General features: G+C 37.0%; 1 protein-coding gene across 2 annotated transcripts in view; it reads left to right on the forward strand.

Annotated features, from left to right (window-relative positions):
- The first annotated feature begins 445 nt into the window (after positions 1-445).
- Positions 446-20,054, forward strand: part of MED23 (mediator complex subunit 23) — a 37,743-nt gene continuing 18,134 nt past the window's right edge. The window contains exons 1-13 of one of the 2 annotated variants that reach the window (XM_015622400.2): positions 446-588; positions 3,311-3,342; positions 3,447-3,534; positions 4,305-4,429; positions 4,570-4,681; positions 5,467-5,565; positions 6,046-6,147; positions 7,047-7,116; positions 8,718-8,830; positions 9,989-10,084; positions 10,622-10,639; positions 17,081-17,281; positions 18,715-18,858. In XM_015622400.2, coding sequence (XP_015477886.1) covers positions 529-588; positions 3,311-3,342; positions 3,447-3,534; positions 4,305-4,429; positions 4,570-4,681; positions 5,467-5,565; positions 6,046-6,147; positions 7,047-7,116; positions 8,718-8,830; positions 9,989-10,084; positions 10,622-10,639; positions 17,081-17,281; positions 18,715-18,858 — 1,260 coding nt within the window. In that variant the 5' untranslated portion in view covers positions 446-528. The remainder of the gene's footprint in view (positions 589-3,310; positions 3,343-3,446; positions 3,535-4,304; positions 4,430-4,569; positions 4,682-5,466; positions 5,566-6,045; positions 6,148-7,046; positions 7,117-8,717; positions 8,831-9,988; positions 10,085-10,621; positions 10,640-17,080; positions 17,282-18,714; positions 18,859-20,054) is intronic. The other variant, XM_015622401.2, reaches the window with a different exon arrangement.

The following is a 20,054-nucleotide window of genomic DNA, read 5'->3' on the forward strand; positions in this document are numbered from 1 at the left end:
GACAAGATGTTCATTCAGGACAGAAATTACCATTTGAACCTCTTTGGGGGTTCAAGGCTATGACATGGTTGAGTGGTTCAGTATTAAAATTCAAAATTTGGTGTAGTATTTGGGACAAGTTGTGAATCAGGGCTAGGATTAGACCAAGTCTACCAAATATGACTAGCTAAATTTAGGCTTGCGTGCCGAGTTCTGCTTAGAATGTATGTTGGCTAATGACTTAAAATCAAGGCAAAGCTGTATTAGGCACAAAGTAGTGGACAAAGTGTATGTGGGTACGTATGAGGGTTGGATAGGAACGGCTGCTAGCCCACGAGTGTGACAGAGCAGTAAGACATAAAATACGTAAAAATAAAATAAAATACGCCCGCAGCTGCGGGCGGCGCGGCGCGGCCCGGAACGGCCGGGCCGAGCAGGCGTTTCCCGGGGAGCGGCATCCGGAACGGAGCTTCCGGCGGGCCGGGGAAGGAGGGGTGGGCGCCGCCGCCCGCGCCTGACAAAGGGCCCGGCGGGGCCCGGCGCGGCCCCATGGCGATCCCCATGGTGCCCATGGAGACGCAGCTGCAGAGCATCTTCGAGGAGGTGGTGGTGAGTCCGTCCCCGCAGCGCCGCCGCTGCCGGGGCAGCGCTGTGGGCAGGCCCGCCGTGCGCCCTCTGGGGAGGGCGGGCATCCTGAAGGAGATGAAAAGCGGGTGGGAGAGGTGCTTTTGGTTTTCGTGTGCTGTGGAGCCCCGCTGCCGTCCCCGGCCGTGTTTCGCGCTGTTCTCGGCGGCGGGAGAGCCGTGAGGGAAGGAGATTCCCCAGGGCTGGCATCTGCCCCCGCTGGGCTTTATAGGAAAGCTGGGACAGAGTAGGACTGGGCGTAAAACAGCTTTCTTAACCGATACCGAATTACAGAGCGCCGAGATTGCTGTAAAATAAGCAGTTTAAGGAGTTTTGAAGGAGAGTAGGAGAAGATGGATGTCCCGCGTAGGCGAGCCAGCATAATGGCATAATCAGATTGTGGATGTACAGACGCACAATGCTGCCTGCAAAACGAAGCACAGTTAGCCCAAAGGCCTCCTCAATGTCCGTAAGACAGTCCTTCCAACAATTTAGACGGCTTTGCTGCCTATCCGTGGATGCATTCGAGGCCCCAGAACTTCTCACAGTACTCGAGGTGTGGCCATACCAAAGCTGAGTGCAGCAGGATAATCACCTCTTTTGTCTGGATGGTTGAACACAGGGTTTGTGCACCCCAGGGTGGGGTTTGCCCTCCTGGCTGCCCGGGCTCTCTGCTGGCTCACACTGAGCTGCTGCTGACCAGCACTCCCAGATCCACTTCTGCAGGGCTGGTCTCCAGCCACCTCTCTCCCAGTTTATACCTGTGCCCAGTATTATTCTGTCCCAGGTACAGAATCTGGCATTTGCTAAATCTCATGTCATTGAGTGACACTGGAGCTCAGTGCTCCAGTCCATCCACATCTTTTTGTAAGGCCTCTCATCTCTCAAGAGAGTCAACAGCACTTGTCAGTTTAGTATCATCAGCAGATTTGCTAATGGTGCATTCACCTCCTGCACCATAATATAAATATCAATATCAATATATTGAACTCTAGAACTGAGCCCAGAGGAACACCACTGGTGACCCATCACCAGCCAGATGCAGCCTCACTGACTGCACCCCTTTGAGCTCTGCCTGCCAGCCAGTTCTTTACCCAGCACACTGTGAATCTGCTTATCCCACAATTCAACAACTTGTCCAGAAGGATGCTGTGAGGGGTAGTATCCAAAGTGTTATCCAGAAAAAGTACTTCCACTGCCTTCTCTTTGTCCTCTCTAGGTGGGTGACCTTATGATAGAAAGATATTAAATTAGTTAATCAGGACTTTCCCTTTGTGAAGTCAAGTCAGTGGGTCATTAATCACACTTGTGTGGAGCAGAAATGAATGAGCTTCTTGGTAGATGTGAGATGTTCACAGTTGGAAACACTGGGTGACAGGAGCTGATCCTGAACAGGAGCCTGACTGACATTTCAGACAAAAAGAAGCTGATTGAAATGTCTGAAGTGGAAAGAATATGTAGGTCTCAGAGCAATTAAAAGTTATTTCCACATGATGAATTTCAATAAGGGAAAGAAAAGCCCAACCTTTCTGTTTTAAGTTGACATTATAAAATGCATGATGTACTTTTCTTTGTGTGGTGTTGCTTGTAGCATATTAATTGCCTACGTGTAACTGAGTCCACTTTTGGCATTGCCATTCAGACTGCTTTCACATTTTTAACATTTTCATTTGCCTGTGTTGCCACATTTCCTGATTTTATGCACTGTTATTTGCCTAAGATTGATAAGGAATGACAACAAAATAGTTTCTGAGAAAATTTCCCTGTATTTTTGGAGCAATAACCAATAAAGTAGCAACTTACTGCTTTCCCTGCTGCTGGTACTATCTTGGTGGATAGCAACAAACCTTACCTTGCTTTCTGTGCAGAGCAGATGAGTGTCAGTTTCTCCTTTGCTTCTTGAGTGTCAGTGACGGGCAGTTCTGGGCCAGATGATGGAAAAGGAATGCCAGAAAATTGATTTTGTTACATGCTCTTATATCTGTAATATAACAGTGAAAATACATAATGGTCAGTATTAGGTCACACCTGAGCAGAATATCAAATCCTTACAAGATGTAGGAAAAGCTTTAGGATAATATTTTTCAAAACCTATTTGTTGAAGTTTTAGAATAATAATATAGAAGCCTTTGAGCAAAATGGAGTTGAAGAAGAAAAAGGGTGGGGCGGGTAAAGGAAGGTCTTAGAGGAGATAAATTGGAAATTCATGTTTAGTTTTTTACCTAGTACAAGATCATTACATCATTCAGTCAAATTTAAAAAGCAATGGATCTAAATTTGGATGCGAAAGTAATTGTGTTTAATTGATTTGTGTAACTGACTGTCATGGAACATAAGAGGGGCAAAAACTTAATGGAATTAAAAAATACTAATTTTTGAAATTATGAGAAGAGAACTGTAATAATACAGTGAAACAACTTCTCCAGCTTTGGGAAGTGAACTAATCTCTAGGTATTTAGAAGACAAAAAACCAAAAAAAAATCCAAAACAAAGAAACAAAGCCTTAATCTGGATCCGCAACATTTATATGTCTATATGAAAACAAAGCACTCTCATCCTTGCAATAGTGTGATTTAGCAGAAGATACTTATCATTCTCTGGTACAGTCCCATAACAATGTCACTTTGTTTTTTGTGCTTCATCCTGGGGCCATGATAGTCATAGAAAACCTTCTAGGAGTATCTCACTTGGGGTTTTTCTTTTACAGAAAACAGAAGTAATTGAAGAAGCCTTTCCTGGGTAAGTGGAATACTGCTTTATTTGTGCAAGGTTTTATGTATAAATGTATTTTTCTACTTGTTTCATTGGGTACTGCTAAAAACTGATGTTCTTATTTGCATTAGGATGTTTATGGACACTCCAGAAGATGAGAGAACCAAACTGATCAGCTGTCTGGGAGCTTTTAGACAGTTCTGGAGCAGTCTTTCCCAGGTTAACATTTGATTTGTTGTTTACATCTTTGTACTTTATATACTTTTTTAATACAAAGATATCTTTCCTAGTAGATAAACAGTTAAGCTATAATGTGTGTGTCCAGTTATTCAGAATCTTGTCCCAGACATGGCACAGTAAAGAATATAGGAAGACTTTGCTAGAAAAGAAAGGCAATTTTGAGATTTGTAAGGTTATATAGCTGTTCAGCAGAGGTTGGTGTGCAGTGCAAATAAAGATAAGCAAGTAGAAGTGTAACAGTAAAGAAATAAAAAATAAAAGGTAGTTTGTTACAGAATTTTTAGTAGAAGTGAATAAGTATACAGAAGAGAAAAATATAAAATGAGACGGTTAGGTTAAAAAAATCACCTTTCAAAAGCTAGATACCTCCAGACATTGCTCCATAGTTGGAGGCCTGTTCATCTTTATTTTCACTGAATTTGATTATAATTGTGAAAAAAAAAAAAAAATTGGTCTCTGCTAACTTAGTTGTGAAAACCAAAGCTGACTATAGAAATCAGTGGTTAAGCTAGGAAATGATTCCTGTATTGGCCAGTAACTGGACAGTACAGCTGACCAACTTCTGCTGGACAAATGTGCTTCTTCAAAATAATATCAGAAGACTTGTAGGAAAAACTGTATGTTGAGCAACTGTATGTATAGATCTGTTCTGGTGTTAGTTTCATATTTTTCATAGTAGAATACTATATGAATTTTATAGTTTGTTTCACTACCTGCAAATGCATTCTTTCTCTCTGTTGTTTTTTCAGGAGTCTCATGAACAGTGTGTCCAGTGGATTGTAAGATTCATTCATAGCCAACATAGTCCTAAAAGAATTTCTTTTCTTTATGACTGCCTAGCAATGGCAGTAGAAACTGGACTTTTGCCACCCAGGTGAGCTGTGTTGGAATAATTGATTAGATACATGGAAGATGTTGTATTTGAGGTATTTTTGCAATGACATTATACAGTTACTGCTGGAAAACATGTGCTTAGTATCTGCCATTCAGTCTTGCATTGTCTTCTTCTGCTAGGATGGTTTGTGAATCTCTGATAAACTCCGATACACTTGAGTGGGAAAGGACTCAGCTGTGGGCATTAACATTTAAATTGGTTCGGAAGATTATTGGAGGTGTAGACTACAAGGTATCTTCCACTCATTCCTTTCTCTTTGCAAAGACACATTATTTGCTACCTTTGTTTTTATGATTTTACCTCAGAGACATCCAATTTTTCAAAGTCTGATTTTCTTAGAAAATTCAATGAGCACTTTTAATGCTTTTTGAATTTTACCCTAAGAGATAATTTTTTATTTACAGTGTAATTCTTAGTATTATTTTCTTTGTTACAGTCCTTTCCCTCCATTTTCAGGTACAAGCTAAATAACCCTAATGCAGTTGCAGAGGTGGTGAATGCAGGAAAATAAAAACTATCAAGCATTAAAGCTGGAATTCTGTCATCTGCTTTAACCTTTGTTACTACGTAGCAAAAAGCTCCTGAAAGCTTGAGTCCCTGGCTGGTATGACTCCAACAGGAGGAGCAGGAAACCATGCATGTCTTGCAGAGAATCACCTCGCTGCATTGTTGATCAAGTTAGGTCAGAAAACATAAAATACAACGTTGTGCTCTGCTCAGGCTGCAAAAGGCTTTGTAGGTTGGATGTCTTTGGATGCACATCAAAATACCAACTTTATCTTCCGGAGCGTCCTAGGACTGAGAAGTTCCATAAGGGATTTAATGTAATTAGTGTTAAATTTTAATGTAATCAGTATTAATATTCTCAGTAGCAGTTTGTCTTCTGACACTTAGCAGCAAGAACTAATTTTTCTGTCAAAATACTGTCTGACCATGTTGATTGTGTAATCTTTCTGCCAGAAATAAAGACTATCTAAGAGCCTACATGGGTTTTAACCTCATGGGTTTTCTTTCAGGGCGTGCGGGATCTGCTGAAAGTGATCCTAGAGAAAATCCTAACAATTCCAAACACCGTGAGCTCAGCTGTTGTGCAGCAGCTTTTAGCAGCAAGAGAGGTAATTATATGGATTTTATACCACTATAGAGGAAGATAGGCCTCATCCTCTTGTTATTAGTGAGTTTCTGATTGTTGGTATGGTTCAACAGGAAAGTCTTACTCTTTCTGTTCTAATTCTCTACTGTAATAGCAGTTTATGCAGTAAACAAAGAGCTTTTTTGGGGTATTATAAGGAAATGTTAGAATCCCTAATAAGAGAGTCAGGCCCAGTGCTTGACTTCCCTAAGGTAAGATGTATAGGATGTAATAATGATTAATAGTTTTTTCTTGGTGAATAAAAATGGCAATTGTTTTCAGTACTTTGTGGGCAGACATAGAGACGTGGTCTTAATTAGGCTCAGTCTAACGAATGCAACTTAAGAAAAAGTATTTTAATTCTTGTATATATTTTAGTGGGCTGTCACAGACTAGTAGACAGATGATACATGCATTTATCCTATCCAGAGTCTTGTACACTGATGTATTTTTTTATTCATAGGTGGTAGCTTACATCTTGGAAAGAAATGCTTGTTTGCTGCCTGCCTACTTTGCAGTTACAGAAATCAGAAAACTGTATCCTGAAGGAAAACTACCCCATTGGGTAATTATACATGTAAAAGAATGTACCCTGGAATTTTGTTGCACACAATGCCTGTATTTTAAAACCAAGTTTATGTGAAAATTTTAAATCTGCTCAACAGTAAGCTCTGTATTTAGTCACATAAATTAAGATACAGGCTTGATATATTGCAGCAGCAGCTCACTGTGTTCTTGCATGAAACTGATGACACGATTTTGACCTATGGTCTAATGTTCAAAACTTTTGAAGCACTGAGTTGGTTTTCTTGAATACATTTGGAAATGCAGGTCATGCATACCTACCACTTTGTGCTTTCTCAGGATAAGAAAAATCACTTTATATAGTTGACCAGTGTTTTCTGTGTTTATTATGCAGAGATCTGGGGCTCTGGTGGGATGAAAATTGTCATTGTTGCCAAAATATAATGTAATATCAATCCAGTTCTTAATTTTGCATTCTGTTAAAATAACCAGGTGTTTGGAAAAGGGTAAAATCCCAACTCCCTTGTATTAATGGGAAAACTGTTACTGTCTTTTGAGAGAAGATTTAAAGTAGATTTTACTGATCTGGATAATTTTTCTATGTGAAATTGTTATTCAGCAGCAGAGATTTTTTATGAACAGAAGTTATAAGTGCTATGCCTTCAAATAACAGTTTGCATAGGAGACAGTTCTTATATAAACTCCTACTTGAGTGCAAACGGGGATGAGTGCTTGCTGCACCTCCTTTCTCATGCCACATTTTTATTTTTTTATGTTCCAGATGATTTTTTTCAACTTTTTGAAATAGGAAGCTAGCTTTTTTAGCAGGTTTCTGCATATTTTATTAAAATGCATACACATATATATTTTAAAGTCTTAAATATTCCTTATCAGTGTCTGGAACTTAAACCCTAATTTTTTTCTCCTCTTCTCACCCAGTTACTAGGTAATTTAGTATCAGATTTTGTGGATACCTTCAGACCTACAGCAAGAATAAATTCTATTTGTGGTAAGAGAATGACTTAATGAATGACTTTAAAATAAATTTATTTATTTAGAACTGTTTTTTTCTTAAAACCTTTTGGGACCTATGTCATCGAAGCCAAATATCTTATGTTTCATCTAGTACCTCTACTCTTGTCAGTTTTCAGACTTGATCCCTTCAGTTTTTGTTTTGAAGGGGAAAATTTATTGATGAGATCAAAATAATTTTTCGCCACCTGTTGGTAGTGGAAGTGTACTACTTGTTATATGGTCATATGGTTTGTAACTACAGGTCACTGGCAGAATAGGGAAATTACAGGCTTTCTGTGCCCAAGGATTTTGAGTTAATATGTATCCACTGGGATGCTAGTCATGGAGTGTTTTGACATCAGTTTCTCTTGGAGCTTTTGTAGGTGCTCAGTCTCTTCTCAGTTGTTGTAGGATTCTGGGTGAATGTTTCCTAGCTCAGATAGGTACTTGTTCTACTTTTCTGTGAAAGAAATGCTCATCTTCATTTATTGTTAGAAATCTGATGATCAAAATTTGGCTGATTTAATATGATGCCTTCTGCATTTTTCTTCAAAAGATAGAAATGTCTTCTGTTTGCTTTACGTAGTTTAGTAAGAGCTGCATTAATTCTGAGCAAGGTTTATTGAGATAGAGCTTCTTTAGTGCAGAGATTCAAAATGTAAATTCATCTGTAATGCTCCCAAAGCGTTTTGTTTCAGAAGCATCTAGTTATTCTTGTACTGAAAGTGTGGCATAGCTTTTATTTATATGACTTTTATTTATATGACTGACGGGGATCACATTCCAAATGTTGTATGTGCAAATGACCTATACAGATATGATTGAAGGGAAGAAAGAAATGTTTATTTACTTCTTGCTCTATCTGATAATAATATGGCCAGTTTGGATAATGGAAGTCATGGAATTTGAACTGAGAAAGGTCAAAATTGAGCACCTAAGTTTTCATACTGCTATACAGGTTTGCTTGGAGCTCAGTTCAGATGCTTATGTTTAAGCAGCTAAAATAAAGGCTAGTTGGCTAGCTACTAGCTACACTGGCTAGCTGTTAGACTACACTGACTAAAAAATGTAAATTTAGCCTACCAAACACATGTCATGTGTTTTGGTCTCACTGGACTGATTGGATCTTCATTGACTTATATTGAAATACACATGCTTGCATTTGACTGCTTTACTGAACACAATCTTTCTCCCAGGTTCAATGAAGGGAAATTGAAAGACTGTATTCTACTTAGGTTTATAAGGCTATTTACTTTGTGGAAAGGGTCAGTCTGCTGAAATCAAATCCCTAGGTCAAGCAATGGCAGGGGAACCAGTATTTTGGTAATCTATAAGGATAGTTTTAGGTTGATATTTGCAAGTAGTTTTATTTTTGGCGTACCCAGTGTGAATAAATGGGGACTTTACTGCTTAGATATTTTATTAGTTGAAAATTAGTTAGAAAAATAAAATCAGGTTGAAGCAATCCTGTGGTAAAAGTGTTTAAATGGTGGAAATTTAAGGAGAGCATAAAAGTGGCCAAGGCCAATTTTTGCATCAAAATGATTAGGCAATGGGCCAGTTTCACTGGCTGAGAATTTGTTTCATTGCATGTAGGTCGCTGTAGTCTCCTTCCTGTGGTAAATAACTCGGGTGCCATGTGTAACTCATGGAAGCTGGATCCTACAACCCTTCGTTTTCCTTTGAAAGGACTCTTACCATATGATAAGGTATGCCTTATTAAACTTCTTAAACCGGTTATATTCAGTAAAACAAAGCTTTTATGTCGTTAAAGTGGAGAAAAATTTCAACCGTGAACATCCATCTCTTCCAGTTAGGCTGGCTTTGAAGGTGTAGGTATTTTATATTTCAGTGATTTCAAGCTACATACAGAGGACCTGGAATAATGTTTGATATAACTGTTGTCCAGGATGCTGAAGAACATGAGACATAATTTAATGTGCTATGTGAATGTCTACATGTGAGAGAGCAAGTGAGAGCAGAGAATTGATTGGAAAATTGGCCAGATGGAAGAGAATGGGAAAGTAATTTCTTCTTTTCTGTGCTCTTCATTATTCTACAGGAAAGATAATTTACAATTCAAACTTAAAGTTTGCATATTTAAACTTAAAACTCTGAATGTGAAGTAGGGGTATACTTGAAGAATTCAAAGGATCAGGACAAGAATCCATGTTGTCCTGCATCCAGTTCCCATACCCTAGATGTCTAATAAAGGAAATAAATACAGTTTGTCTAGTGACATGTATAGTGCTCACAATCTACAGCCATTATAATTTTGTGTGTTTCCTGACACAGACGTGGTTTCTCTGTATTTAGTAAACCTTTATCTCCCAAATACTTCTTCAGACTCTTCTTGAGTCTCTGTAAGCTTTTAGTATCATTAACATTCCTTTGACAAGGAGTGCCACATTTCAGCATGTTGCATGAGAAATCATCTCCTTCTGTTTGTTTTGAACCCACCTCCAGATAAGATTTTTATTTAAAGTGATTCAGGCTGTTGGAAGATGCAGTGAGCAGCTGTTTCATACCTAATTTCTTCATGTCAGTCATGATTTCTATGCATTTTGGTGCATTTCCTCTGTTGTCTCACTTTGTTTCCTTTGAGTTCAAGGCTGTTCCAAGAAGTATACTATCCTTTTCTTGGATGAAGAATGTTCTTCTTGGACCTCATAAAATCTGCAACATCTTAAGAGCTATGGTTATCTGCTCATTTCTTTTAGCTACCAGAAAGACGATTTCCCAGATAATACATACCTGCATAAATTAAACATTTATTCTTACATTGTTTATTCAGTTAATTGTAAGTTCACAATTAAACATGATGAGGGAATATATGTTTGTATGTGATTGCTTGTTTCTTTTTCAAGGATCTGTTTGAGCCACAGACTGCTTTGTTGAGATACGTGCTGGAACAACCGTATTCAAGGGATATGGTCTGCAATATGCTAGGTCTGAATAAGCAGGTACTGTACTGTGCTGTAACATGTGATTTAATTCTGCATAGAATCTGCACTATTCTTTTTCTCTTTTCTTTGCTATAGCTAACTAAGCAAAACAGTTTAGGTACGGAGAGTGATTTTTTTTTTTTATGGGATCATATTAGGTTAATTGGACACTGTTATTCCTATCATTTGTATATTGCTTTACGAATGTTAAATTAAAAAGTAGAGATTTAAAATATGATTTTTTTTTGCATTGCTTTTTTTTCCTATAAGGCCAGCCTCAAGTACACCTTTGACAGACCGTAGGAGACTGGTTATTGTTTGTTGGTTTTTAAAGCATTGTTGTATTCTGTTATACTGGAATGTTATAGTACTAGAATAGTTGAAAGCCGGGCTTTGTTTTGTTACATTTTTTCTTTTGAAACCTTAGAATGGGGGGCTTAGTCTGACTTGGGGATCCTTGAGGCTGGCCTCATAGTCACTGTTTTGTCTTTTCTTTTTTTCTTCCTTTATTTTTGTTCTGTCCTGTCTTGTCCTGCCCATCCTCCAATGCTCTAGACCTTGAACATTGCTCAGGTATGTTCACAACCTTACTGTTGTATTGTGACTAACGATACGCTGGCCGCTTTGTAGCCACTGATTCTAGGCAGAGAATACTTGTACAGTCAGGGCTTGAAATTGGCAGGACCATTAGTCAAGGACAAATTCTCCCTACAATTCTCTAGAGATATGAGAGATGTAGCATAAAGCTGACAGTCAGTGGTCCTTTGATACTAAAATTTTTGTTGGAATGGACTGCTACCATTTCCCCTTACCAGTCATAACTTTTACTTTGCTGGAATTTTCAGATGAGGAGAGATTTTAGTTCAAAATTTCTTTCCTTAAGCCGGTGGAAAAAACATCCACGGGACTTAATTGTCAAAATATAAGGCTGTAAATACATCATTTAAAAAAAGAAAGATTTACTAGTAGAATATTCTTACCATTAGGAAGCCTCTGTAAAGAACTTCCCAACAGGCAATTATAATATTCTCCAATCTAGGTGAAAAAAGAGTAGTGCAGAATACCACACAAAAAGTAGTTCCTTAAAATTTTGACTACTTGTTTAAATAAATAAACACCTGAGCAAGTCAAGCAAGTGGACTTCTGCTTGGAATTTAAAATGATGTGTGTTATATTTATAGTTTATCCCTCATTACATTAATAATTGCCACACCTACTTTAAAAAAACAGTGTTTAAGATTGATAAAATAGCGTTGCTGTTTGCAATACTATAGTGAAGGTTGTGTCAGTGTTTCCATTTAAGAAACTTTTTTCAGGTTTGTAACTTGACTATAAAATCTACATGATCCTGAAACCTTGTGTACATTTCCTAATGTAATGGAATACACCAGTGCATATCCTGAACTGGTTCAATGTTTTTGAATGCACAGATTCCTACATCTTGGCTGACAGTACTCTGTGTTGTTCATGATGATCTTTCGTACCTGAGATTTAAAAGCAGCTGAAATGTTAAACCTTGGAATTGAGCTGCTAGGTTTACTGTTTAAATGAGTAGTATTTGTGTGTCTTTCTGTGTCTGCATTGAGTTGATAAACCAAACTATTCCTCTATCCATCTTGTAGCTGGTAAATAATGCAAGATATAGACAAAAATTATGTTGAACCCAATTTATTCTTCTAACTATGGATGGTCTGTCCTTTTATGTAAAAAAAAAAAAAAAAGTTAAAAATGCTGGGTTTTAACTCCTACTTCACCATCCTCTAAAAGTAATTGAAGAAATAAATTGTATTAAATTACTCTTTTTTTGAAATTTGTTTGCTAGTATAGGAATTCCTACACAAAGTTTCATCCTGGCGTGTATTTTTATGGCCAAGGAACAAACGTGAAGAATGTAGCTTATAAAGGAAATGCTGACAGAACATGAACTATAGCTGTGCTACTAGTTACACCAGCATAAAGACATTGAAAATTTGTGAGTTGAAAATACAGATGTAGAGGTGGGTGGTACAGTGGTATAAAACAGGAAATATGTTCCATTTAAATGTTAATATTCTCTGCATAAAACTGTGGAAAACATTAAAATTTTACTTGTTTTTAGGTACAAATTAGCTTTGTGTTATATTTCAATTTGTTAATGTAGCCACCTGACAAAAATAGTAGCATGCTTTTCAGAAGTTGTGTAACTGTATCAATGCTTACAGTAAAATGGCTGATAATTATGTATTTTATTATTAGTGAAATAACCTGCAGAAATTTAACTGTCACTATAATAGGAGACACTTAGAAATGCAAATAGTGCCAAGTTTGTTTCAGAATAAATAAACACCTCAACGCAATGATCATTATTTATTTATGATCATTAATTATTTATGTGGAGTTGCTTGTATGCCCTGTCAACTATTTACACAGATCCAGTTGCAGGATTGGAGCCTTCATTTGAATCTTTTGGCATCACAATCTCTAGGTATGGTTCAGCCAGATTTGTCCTAGTTCTCAAATATTCTTGAAGATGAACAATGAAATTTTGTGGTTTGGTCTTAACTAAGGATATGATATCTGTGTTAGAAAACCATTCACTCAAGCCATCTCTGAATTATGTAAAAAATATACAAATCCAGCTGTCCTGTTAACCTTGCAGGGAGAAAAATGAAGGTAAAATTTCATATGTTTATAGATTAATGTGTTCCTTTCAGGACCTGTGGGATAAGGTTTTCCAATACCATTATCAAGTATATGGTTTTAAGTCCAAATGTAATAATACGGACTTCAAAATGTTTCTTTTGTTGATGTCTGGGGACTCGGAGTTTTTGCTACTGTGTACTTCTGTGTGGGACAGTACATGCTCTTGTATACCTGTTTGAATTGGTCTATAGGAAATAGAGGTTTAAATTGTACTTTATCCTTTATATTGTCATGGCTTGCCATTGAAACCTTAAGGGTCTTATCCAACCTAAATGACTCAATTCTATGTCAGTTTATATTCTCCTGCTAGGTGGGGTGACAATTAAAATTCTTAGTTATTTTTTAAAATAATTTTTTGAACTATATGACAATTTGTTTTTTTGGAAAATGATTAACAATTCAGAGTGTCTTAATGCACTGATACCACATTAAGATTTGGTTTAGGGATCTTACAGTTGTTTCTTAAAATGGAACTAAAGTAATGTCTTCAGGACATGAACTCACTTTGGAGGTTTTGGTTTATATCTTTACCTCCTCTGTATGTACAGACTTATGTGAAGAATAAAATGCCATTTTTGCTTGCATAGCTGAGTTAGGATCTTGTTGCAGTCCTCTAAACAATCGAAAAAACCTGTTATTTTGATTTCTCTGGTTTGGAGAATATTTGAGAGAGGACGTAATTTTCAGGGGTCTAGTTTCTGTAATGTAAAAATGTTTAATTAGCAGCTGTTGTAGTAATGATTTTGCTCTTTAAATAGTGGAGTTAGCTGGTCAGCTGTTCAACCAGCAGTGGTGATTTACAGTTTATCTATGCCTTACTCTGTGCAGGTGAATGTATAATTATGTTCTCTGCTAGCTGCAAACCAGGATAATTAGTGTGGGGAAGCTGTTGTAAGCAGAACTGTTAAGTGAAAGGGATGGCATAATGCAATATTTAAAAATTGACTTTCACTTTTATTTTTAAAATTTCAGTTGTTGCTGGGATCTTACTACCCAATTTTACTGGTGATAGTGTCATGGCAAATAAAAGGAGTGTGATTATTTTTATATGCTTCTGATTGTATGGGTGTGCATTGAGAACACTCAAGTATATGTTCCTTTTTTAAACTTACTCCGTTTTTTTAATGAGGGAAACTTGAGAATGGCTGCCAAACCTGGAAGAGATGATAGAATCAGGTATAAACAATAAGCTTGAAGGTTTTGTGTCCTCGTAGCATACAGTTCTGGAAAGTGGATGTGTTGAAGCAGTTCTGTTATGTTTTAACTAGTTTAGGCATTTTGAATTGGACTTTTGGAGACACCATTTACTCTTGTAGGGATCTCGACCTCTGTGATTTGGTCTTCTATTTCTTAGGTGTAGTTATTTACTAAATGTTGTTTAAAATACTCAAAGGCTGTCATAGACATCAGCCAGCCTTACTGACTACTTAAAATATTTTTCTTGTAGGAAATAGTTTTAATGCTAACAATGCCCCTGCCACATCTTTCAATACCCACCCTGTCTCAAAAAAAGAAGGAATTAAAAACTCAAAGCCAAATTCTTCAAATAAGAACAACAAGCCACCATACAAGTGAATCTCTGATCCACTTAAATACCACTAGTCCATTAGAGGGCTGGTCTCAAGAAATTTTACTGTCAAGTTGTCATGGAAGTACATTTTTACCCTCCCTGTATTTCTTCATGCTTTAATAATGTTTTCAATGAAAATATGTATTTTCAGATCTTGAAATATTTTTTACAGAACAAAATGGAGAATGTGTTTGTACACTCAAATTGTAAAAATTAGTCATGTTTACTTTAGGGGAAAAGCATAGTAATTTTGAATGCTGGATTTTTTCATACATAATCCAGAACAGCATTTGGAGATTTTTTGTTGTTCGTTTTTGTTTTACTTAAGCCATGCCAAAACATAAATTCCTACTTATCTGTGAGGGCAATCAGCTCTCACCTATAATTTTATTCATCTTAGTTTATACTGAGATTTTCTTTCACTTTTGAGCAATTAATAAAACAAGGGCCCAATCCTGCAAAATCCTGTGCAGTACAGTATTTTATTTCCAAGAGTTCTGAAACTATAGATACAAGATCTTTGCAGAAGTGTATATTCACTGAAAATACAGAAGAAAGAAATTGCCAGAAAATTAAATTGCTGAATGAGGATAGAGTAGTACTGCTATTTTTTCTGATGGAAAATTGTCTTTAAAGCAATGAAAGTGTGGTCTGCAGAATAAAAGCTTGAATTAATTTTTTTTAATTTCCTGGCTCTTAAACTTTTCCCAGACTTAGAATTATTCAGAATAGTAAAAATTCCTACTGGAAATTCTGGCTCTCTTTTTTAACAGTAATATTTTTCCTGTTGTGTTCTTTGAATAACTTTATTCCAAATTAAAATGGCCTAACATGATTAGGCTTTTGGACATTAACCCAGTGCTTAGCAAACAATTAAATTTCAAGCCCTGTACACAGTAGTTTTGCATGCTGGATTATAAACTAGTCTGTAGTGTTGTCTGTTGCACCCTGCTCTGCTTCATAATTAGTTGCTTTTGGAGGGGGAGAAAAACGAGCCACAAAAGACCCCAAGTGTTCTGAACTGATGGTGCCAATACTGCTCTCTGTAAAGCTGTACCGTGGTTGGTCTGTGATAATGACATTGCATACTGGGAGAAAAGGTATCATCGGTGCTTTCTGTCTTAGCTAGAGGTTTGTGTTAAGCATGCTTCAAGAAGGCACAGCTGGAATTGTAGCTTTCTGCAGTTTTGAGCTGGCAAAGAGCATGCAACAGGGGATGCTGTTCACTGTATTTTGTCAACTTTTCCAATTCTTGCATTCTGTTTTTAATTGAAGAGAATCTCTTTTTTTTTCATAGCAAAAGACTACCATCAATGAAGGTAGAACAAGCATCTCCTTTCAGCATCTCTCTTTTATTATATCTTTATATTAGCCTTTTTTTAGACTGCTTGGCTAGTAAGTCAAAGAATTCATCTAAGGCATCCCTAAAATGTTTTATGAGTATTGGGGTGATCTTTTAAAACTTTTTTACATACACCTTTTTGCCTCTAGAAAGGGATAATGCATTTTCATGATTAGTGTTTGAGCAGCTCAGTTCCTTTTCTTTTGTATCATAAAGTAATATTTTTTCTTTAAGGCTGCATTATGTTACAGGCATCAGGCCAAATAAAAAAAATGAATAAATGTGACCATTCCTGAGTACAGGTTGCATTGAAACAAACAGGTTAGATTATTTCCAAAATGCTGCCACTTTGTGAGAAGCTAAGCTATCTGTGGTTTTTTTTTCTTAGTTATAATACATTATGTCAGTGTAACAATACAAATGCAGGATAATAATGAAAAGTTGTTGCACTGAGGATCTTGTAACATGTGACATTACACTTGGTAGTCTTGAACAGCAGATTTATAATCTGAGTGCCAAATTACTGGTAGTGGACCTCTTTTATAGACATCTGTACTAACAGAATATATCTGAATATATAATGCATTCCCTTCTTGATAATTATTAAAAATTATCAGAGATGGTGTGTATTTTAAATTATTTCTGGGTTTGGATAGCTCAGTATGAAGACTGTGGCAAGCTAACATCTGAGGGGCTCCTCACTCTGATTTGTAATTTTTCTGTTTACAGTATGTAGAACACACCACTGATTAATTTTCAAGCCTTTTGGATGATGTAACCCACAGTGCTGTGTCAGTAGGACAGCATCTAGTTATAGGGTTATTAACCAGATCTTAATTCTGCTGCTGCTTGCAGGTGATAGGTGAACCCAATATGAGAGTGAAAAAGAGAATAGTCATTAAATACTTTTGTCATGTATTGGAATGTTTGCTCTGAATTTGATGGTACAATTGATACGTTTTCTTTATGGTGATCCCTACCTACTTTTGAAATGCACTTAATGGAGAAAAGAAGAAAAAAAAAAAAACAGCAAAAAAACCCAAATCAAATAAAAAAAACCCCACCTGTTTGTTTAAAGAATAGGCTTTGTTTTCTGCCTTTGACTGTGAGATCAGAGAAATAACATTCTGCCTGAATTTACTATAAAATAGCAAAAAATCTTTCAGATGTTACCTGTCCATTGATGAAGTGTGTTTTGGAACTGAGTAGGGAATTATGGAATATATGATAAAATGTAAAAATCATTGTGACCTGTAACATAGTGCAGCTTTAATATACTGGCTTATCCTTAACTTAAGTTCAGACTTCATCTCATGCTTCCCAGCCTTCTGTCAAAAAACTGTACTGTAACTGCAACTGTGCAAGTTCTGGAGTTAATGGCAAGGCTTTTGGAATACTGTATCTGATCTCTGCCTTACAGCACAAGCAACGTTGCCCTGTGCTGGAGGACCAGCTGGTGGATCTTGTGGTGTATGCCATGGAACGGTCTGAGACTGAAGAGAAGTTTGATGATGGTGGAACCAGTCAGCTTCTGTGGCAGCATCTCTCCAGCCAGCTCATTTTCTTTGTGCTCTTTCAGTTTGCAAGTTTTCCTCATATGGTGCTGTCACTCCATCAAAAGGTAAATTGTTTGTAACGCTCCCACACGGTAAGAGGGATTTAAAAAACAAAAACAATATTTTTTAAAAAAGTGTCACTTATCCCTACAAGAAGTACCTTATGTGTAAGAATTAATTAAATTTTTAATCACTGTTCTCTCTAGAAGTCAAATTCACAAGTTATGGTACTGTGAGATAGGTGTGTTTTTAGTGTATTCAGTTACAGGATGTTGCATTTTATTTGGATTCAAAGTGTGCTAATAACTAGAATAAAGAGATAAACTGTCATAATTCAGAAGATCAAAGTACTGTGCTGTTGCATCCAGTTTTCAGACGAGTTTTGAACAAAGTGAATGCCCTGTTCTCTTTGTGGACTAAAAAAATACGCCATGCAAATGGAGGTAGTAACTTGCTGATTGTCCAATCAACAATCAAAGGTAATTTGTGCAATTATGGTGACACTGGTAATCACAGTCCCAAGTTATTATTACATTCTAGTAATAATTCCATTAAAACTGATAATAGTATTTGCCCTTTCCTCTGGTGCTGAGGGTTATAGTTCTAAGGGTGGTGATGCCAGTCCTCCATAAGAAGGGAGAGGAGGAGTTACAGTCAGCCAGCAACATCCTGAGCTCTTTGTTGAGAGAGCTATATGCTGTTGATGGTGGGGTAGGGATGTTCTTTCTCCTCGCTGTAGGATCAGCTTCTGGCTATAAAGATGCAGTTTCCAACACACACAGCACATTGCTCTGTCTTCATTTGTCCACAGTTCCGTGTTACATAAAAATGTACTATGTATGTTGTGTTCCACTTGTGATGGATTGTGGTTCTCTGGTCTTTTTGTTTTCCCTGAAATTAGTTTTACCAGGCCTGTATTCCTATAATTACTGTTAATAAACAATTGAAACAATGGACATTATACAACACAATTGCACAAATCTAGTATAAAACTACAGCAAGCAAGATAAGAATAGAATATTAGTTATTAGAGAGTTGCTGTTGCAGGTAAAGAAGTTCATTGACAAAAACAAACCCTGGTGAATCCAGATGAAGCAAACCAAAGTTCTTCTGGCTTAAGGACTTCCTTTGTAGGAGTTCTAAAAACCTGTGGCCTGATGCTAGCAATGGCAATACTGTACTTTACTCAAGGCCTACAAAGTGACAATTTAAGACCAGTATTTAAGTGTTGCTAGTTTTTCAAAACAGTGATCCTCAGGAGTTAAATGCATTTTAAATCTTACCATTAATTGTTGTGGCCCTCACCGAGTCCGTTCATGTGTTACAACTAATGTACCTATTTTCTTTCTTTCTGAAAACAATGTATGTTTCTGCCTAAGTCCTGCTATAAAATTCTCTGCTGAAACTGTTTTAGTCTGCCCTTCTACTTTTATAAGAATCTTTGCAGTGATTTTTCTTCTGCATGCAGTATTTTTCTGTTACTGAGTGTTCTTGACAGTTGGCAGGCCGTGGTCTTATTAAGGGGAGAGACCACCTGATGTGGGTGCTACTCCAGTTCATCTCTGGCAGCATCCAGAAGAATGCACTGGCTGACTTCCTCCCAGTCATGAAGCTGTTTGACCTCCTGTATCCTGAGAAAGAAGTAAGTCTCTGATATTAAAAGTTTTATTTTTAATTCCACTTGGGACCTTCATATGTTGGTATTACTATCCTTCTTGAGTCATTCTTAGAACAGTGTGCTGCATAGTTGGAGGGAGATGTTTCGTAAGTTTTTTTTGAGGATTTCATATCCATGAAATTTGTATCCACATTTGTTTTTAGGGGGAAGTTAGACTTGTGTTAACTCCTCTCTTCCTTGGCTTTGGTTTGACTAAGGTTTTGAGGAGTTTGTTAAAGCACTGAGGAGACTGTAAAGGAAAAATGTGTAATTCTATTGTAACATCTGGGCTGAAACAGAATAGTACTCGAAATTCATTTTGCAGGGGCAAATCAAATCAATCCGTGCTTTGTACATTTCTCTAGAATTAAAATTGCTGTGGAAGGGGCACTTAGAAGAAGTTCTTAAACTGTAATTCTGATAGCACTGTCATTGTGAAGTCCTGAGTGCTTACTCTTTTCCTAGTGCTTTTTAATTTGGGTGGATGGATAGACAAATACAAGTGTGTGATGTATCAAATTCATATGTAACAATTTTCCCCCCTGCTACGTTAGTTTTGACCCACAGAAATTCTTCAGTGCAATTTGTGTCAGATTTCAATTGCTTTTGTCAGCATCAAATATGGGAAGAGTAATGGAAGAACTATTTACTTCAGCTGTAGTGATGGCTCCCGGTTACACTTACTGAAAGTCTTTCTTTGACTAGTGCTTTTTAAGTGCTATATTTTAAGTGCTTGTGAAACTGAATCCTAGGAAGCAATTTTTAAGATTCAGTTTGACAAGCACTAAAAATGTTATCTCTGGCTATTGTTCTTAAGAAGATCTGCCTTGCTATCCTGTTGATCATGTATTGGTGCTGTCCCATTTATGCCCTCAGTGGTATTTGTGCAGCAGTAACTGTATCAAAGGGAAAGAAATGTGGGTGTTGGCAAAAGAGTTCCTTTTCCAATGGCAGTACTGTAGCTAAGTCTGGATCCAAAACTTTTTAATTTTGGGTTGTATCTGTACCTTTTCATGAGAAGCGTACTAATGTTTAAGAATTAACTGTGACACTGAACAATTCAGATTTTCCAGAAAATACTGTTGAACCACTGAGTACCTGCTATGGAAGTAGATACCATAAATTGGTTTCTGAATAACGTGTAAGTGTGAGGCTGAAAGAAAAAGGATATGCTTTGTAAC

The sequence above is a fragment of the Parus major genome, chromosome 3 (genome assembly GCF_001522545.3).
Source record: "Parus major isolate Abel chromosome 3, Parus_major1.1, whole genome shotgun sequence".
NCBI lineage: Eukaryota > Metazoa > Chordata > Aves > Passeriformes > Paridae > Parus > Parus major.